The following is a 4,942-nucleotide window of genomic DNA, read 5'->3' on the forward strand; positions in this document are numbered from 1 at the left end:
TTACTTAGAGGAATGAGAAAAGAGAAAACCAGTGTATTACTTAGAGGAGGAAAGAATAAAGAGAAAGCTATTGCACTCCATAAAACTGACACATAGTAACAGTTTGGAGCCTGAAAAATCCAGGATGGTGAGGCAGCAGCAGTAAGAAGCAGAAGCACAATGATTGCGATTTTCAATCTACAATGGCGGTGAAATTTTACGTGGGATTCTGAAAGGAACGTTTATGCTTCTAGATAAGATCTGGGACCAGATGTTGGACAGCGCCGTTTCTGATTTGTTCGCCATATTCATATGGGTGGCCAGTTTTCCTTTGTGGCTGACGTTTCAAACATTTTACATGTTTTTCTAGGTACTCACAGATTGAGAGTTGTCTGGTTCTACTTGTAGCTTGTCATGACTTTATCACTACAAATTTTGTGCGTGAATCATGACACCCAGAAATTGCCTAAAGAGACTCTAATAGCTGGCCTATGGTGGTCATGCACTACAAGCTCTTGGGAATCAATCTTTGCCTTACATTTTCATACCCTATAAAAATAGATTTTTTCTTCCTTCAACAGAAGCCTTGGAAACATCATTTCTATCACGCTCTCATTATAATCGGGTTGAGCTGTCATCTTTCCAATCTCTTTGCTTGGAAACTATAGTGGCGAAAGAGACATTCTTACAATATTCTCAAAGGTCAATCAATGCTCTTGTGCAGCTAGGGAAACCTATTAGTTTGTTTTTCTGCCTTTGGGTGAAAATATTCTCATTGATGGCTATCAGAGAGAAATTATCTGCTGTTATGAGGCAATGGAAGCAGCAAGATACTGGTGATATATATATTTGCTATGAATCAGATTCATCGTAAATTGCATGTAAAAAACATCGCGTTTTGAATCCATCAGATGCTTAAAATGATGGTGATAAATTATAGACTATATACAGAAACAAACTACTTGAACTCGTAGAACAAGCTAAGTTCAAATCGCATACAACACCTTAAAGCCTCCCAGTGATAAATTAAAGAAAGAAATAAAATACATAAATGCTACATATGATCAATACATACATACAATGAAACTGCATAGATGCAAATAGATACAATATTAACATCAAAGGAAGTGATTATACAAAGTTACAGACATTCAAGGCAAAATAAACCACTTGTTCAACTGTATCTTTTATGGCAAGAACTCCTTAAATGCATAAGGTGACCTGAATTAAAATGTGGCCAAATTGAGAGGTTAAGCAGATAATGATGGATTGGAAAGGAATTAATGAAGAAAATGATTCAATTGCTATAATAATGTGCGCCAATTCAGTGCAGCAGATATCAATATAACTTGTGGTGCAGTGTAAAATTAGTGATAGAGGCAGCATTGAACAGAAAGCTGTATTTCCATTATATTGTACTCATGCTTTGAAGGCGTTCGAGTCCTTTATCTATCAGGATTATTGAATGTAACCTTTTTTAAAAAAAATGGGTAATGACCAGAGACATACAAGGCTTAGCCAGACACATGATTGGACTCGTTCTATACATGGACTCAACGCTTGATAAAACTTTTGGCATACAATGCATTAAAGCCTTTAATCCATATCCATCCATCTTTTGATTTGATTACTCCACCCAAGTGGGTCTGTCACCATATCTACAATAAAAAGGATCATAAGTGCATGAGAAGATTAATGGCATGAAAGAATGGAGGATTGACATGAATGAAAAATGAACTGGCTGCAGCTCGTAAGAGGGATGGATGATCAGTTCAGTTTTTGCGCATTCCTGGGGGTGCAAGGATATCCTCTAGTAAACCATGGTCTATTTGGGGAGGGTAAGCGTGAGAGTGAGGACGTGGAGGTGGGTTGATTGAAAAATGGTGAGGATGTGGGGAGATGAAGTTAGTGGGGGGAACAGCTGGGACCTGTTGTTGAGGGATCATGATTGGGGTTGGGAATCTGAATGGCGTTTGGGGGAAGGGACAGGTCAATCTCTGCTCATCTAATAAAAATTGTGAGTGGGAATGTGAATGTGAATGTGGATGGGATTCTACATTCGATGCCCCACGCAACATGGCTGGGCTATGATGAGAATGTTGTCCTTCATAGGTGGTGATGACGATGCCTGGATCTTCTGAAGAGCGTTCCACTCTCTTCTTCACTGAGCACTTGTTGTTTGTGCACCGGTAGTAACTCCTGCACATTGCAGTTTGCAAACCCCCACTCAGTCCCACATCATCAATCAATCTCTCTCTCTCTCTCTCTTTCTCTTTTGCCTAGTGAAGAAAAAACTGAGCCGAATTCATTGTTGTGGAGGTGAATTATGCAGAGAGATTTTACCTGGGATGAGGGCTATTTTTGACGGCTTTTTGGCCATACTTGCGCCATCTGTAGCCGTCCTCCAAATTATCCACATCGCTTTTGGTCATGAATGCAAATCTGGGCTCGCGGCTTCGCTTCTGACCCTTCTTCCTCGGCCTGTTTCTGTTACTCAGCAATGCCCCCCTATTTAGAAGAAAATTTATTCAAACAAGTGACTAGATTGCAGAGACTTTACTTACTGCTTTTTAGAGGAGTCGATTGAAGAAGGCTGCTTGTCGGCTGCGGTCAAGTCCGTCTGCTGAGATTCAGCGGGCGTGGGTGCTTTTGTGGGTTGTTGCTGCTCCTCATGTCCCTCGCTTGAGGAAGTAGATATCGAAGAATTCGGTGTGCTTGGAACCGTGGACGTCTCTCCAGATCGGCCTCCCGCTTGGGCTTCTCGACTGAAATCACTAATTGTGGAGCTTTGCAGGCCAGACAGCGAATTGGAGCAATTGGAATCGTTGTTATTAGCTTGATCAGGTTGCAGATCGTGATTGAAGTCAGCTTGCCTGTATGGATTGACCGCAGATCTGGATAAAGCAGCGGAATAGTCTGCATCGCCCATGTGCATTCCTGCTTGAAGCCAGTGGGTGAAGCTCATGTAAGGAGACTCGAACCCTTGAACGTCGTCCATGTCCATGATAACTTTGCTGTAATCGGTGTCCATATTGTTCCAACCCAATTGGGGTGGATAAGGCTCCATAACCACACTACTCATCGCTGGATTTGAGGATGAAGCTGAGGCGCCCGCGTTCTCACTGGTGCAGCTAATTGTGGGACTTCGACTCTTCTCTTGCTTCGGCATCACCATGGGACCTGACGACAACTCTCCTGGATATTTCCACATAGTGTTCATATTGCTTTCTTCAGGTCTGTTGTCATTCATTGGGCCACTGCTCTAACCTGCCGCTTATTCAGTCTGCAAAACATAAACAATATGAATATAGGTAGGTATATCCCACATCAGACGAGGAAATAAATACGGGAGTGAGGAGTTCTTTCTAGAATAACACGTACAGTACTGACCCAAACCTGAAGCTCGATTCTATAGACTTTGCGAGATGGAGGGGCCACTTCCTTTCCACGTTTGTCGCTCTTAATGCACAAGAAGAAGTAAATACTAGTTCTCCTCTCCCTACACAATTACTGATATGCTGCTCTTGTACTGAGACGACCCAAAATCTGCCCTCCAGCCATTTAGCAGCGCTAACGGATCAATCGGGCTCCCGGAGACTGGAGATTGGATAGTAATGGGCCGGCTAAATTTTGAGCAGGAGCTTGTCTGCAATTATCTCTCCACCAGTTCCACTGATCTGGCCGCCCATGAAAGCTTCTGCTTCTATCTAGGGTTTGTAGGGGTGAAGGCAAAATCAATCAGATCAAAGCAATCAGTGAGAGTTGGAAGCAGATTATGCGCAGAATTTCAGGCCGCCATTCTTGTCGGCTAGTAGATATACTTTACGTGCTATACACGGCATAAAGTTGTCTCTTTTGCACTCCCTGCTCCAACCATGGCAGAAAAACCACAAGTTCCCCAATTTCACCCCCACACGGCAGAGCATCAAAATAATGACAAACAAAAGCAATCCAAATGCTGCAGAAGAAGAAGAAGAGGAGAAGGAGAACAAAACCAATTCATTCATTCGTTCATAGACATAGTTATAGGAGAAGAAAACAGATGAAATGAAGCCCGAAGTGTGAAAAGAAGCTTACCTTGGTGGCTGTAGAGAAAACCAACAAAGAAGGTTGAGAATCCCAATCCCAATCCCCGGAGAGAAATCGAAATCCAGTGCTAATTCATTCTAGAATGCGAATACCAAGAGACGGAAGGCACTAGAAGGGTGGGAGGCTGTCTGGGCCTCGGGAAGACTCGACCTCGGGATGTATCAACATTCAGAAACATACAATCCCAATAGCAGACACAGACAGAGGCACAGGGAAGAGGAAACCAAAGCAGAGGAAGAGGAAGAGGAAGAGGAGGTCCAAGCATAAGCATGGATGATGGGTAAAAGGAAAATGGCACAGTGTGAACTCAAAAGCTCTAAAAAGCAGATAAAACTGGGTCAATGGCGGGGGGAGTCAAACCACGCGGACATTTTGAATCATGTCCACAAAACCTTCCCTGCTTAGCAACACGAATATGCTCACAAATTGCGGCACCGTCAGCTCCAAGATTAATCCTTCTCTCTTTTCTCTTTTCTCTTTTGCGGAAAACGGCTCAAAGAGAAAGAGATTAGCGCGTGGGATGGGAGTGCAAATTGTTTGCCGCGTTCCTGCACAAGCAAGGTTGACCTCTCCACTCTCCTCGATCTGCGTGTCATGTCATGTGATATTATTGGGATTATTCGCTTTTAAGGTGTAATCATGTCTGTGAATCGCATAGGGTAGAGTTGTGTAAATATTAAATATATATTATTTTTCCTAGGCACGGGAACAGCACTCCAAGGGGATGTTGTATTGCTTCCTTTGCCCTTGTCTCACATGCATTTTTATCATACATTCATTCCATCCTCTTTCTCTTTCTCTCTCTCTCCCTTTCTTTTTAACATTATCTTGATCGACCATTTTACCTACTAAATTGTTTTCTTTTATTGAATGA

The 4,942-nt window shown here is 42.6% G+C and overlaps 1 protein-coding gene across 4 annotated transcripts; it reads right to left on the bottom strand.

Moving 5' to 3' along the window:
• Positions 1–1,364: 1,364 nt before the first annotated feature.
• LOC131076203 (WRKY transcription factor 71) lies at positions 1,365–4,618 on the bottom strand. Of its 4 annotated transcripts, none has more exons than XM_058013262.2 (5): positions 4,057–4,618; positions 3,376–3,843; positions 2,544–3,262; positions 2,323–2,466; positions 1,365–2,178 (listed from the first exon to the last, which is right to left on the bottom strand). In XM_058013262.2, exons 3-5 carry the CDS (start codon positions 3,227–3,229, stop codon positions 1,752–1,754), a joined length of 1,257 nt encoding a protein of 418 aa, XP_057869245.1. In that variant the 5' UTR covers positions 3,230–3,262; positions 3,376–3,843; positions 4,057–4,618; the 3' UTR covers positions 1,365–1,751. The 4 variants fall into 4 exon arrangements, with proteins under 4 accessions (XP_057869245.1, XP_057869242.1, XP_057869241.1 ...); XM_058013259.2 differs by having other exon boundaries at positions 3,376–3,937; XM_058013258.2 differs by having other exon boundaries at positions 3,370–3,937.
• Between the last annotated feature and the right edge of the window lie 324 nt (positions 4,619–4,942).

The sequence above is a fragment of the Cryptomeria japonica genome, chromosome 3 (genome assembly GCF_030272615.1).
Source record: "Cryptomeria japonica chromosome 3, Sugi_1.0, whole genome shotgun sequence".
Lineage (NCBI taxonomy): Eukaryota > Viridiplantae > Streptophyta > Pinopsida > Cupressales > Cupressaceae > Cryptomeria > Cryptomeria japonica.

Excerpts from the sequence above, each read along its gene's own strand:
- LOC131076203 (XM_058013262.2), bottom strand. The coding sequence starts at position 3,229 with ATGAATGACAACAGACCTGAAGAAAGCAATATGAACACTATGTGGAAA. Across the intron at positions 2,467-2,543 it reads ATCGACTCCTCTAAAAAGCA|AAACAGGCCGAGGAAGAAGG; the intron begins GTAAGTAAAGTC and ends GCTGAGTAACAG. Across the intron at positions 2,179-2,322 it reads AAAAATAGCCCTCATCCCAG|GAGTTACTACCGGTGCACAA; the intron begins GTAAAATCTCTC and ends TGCAATGTGCAG.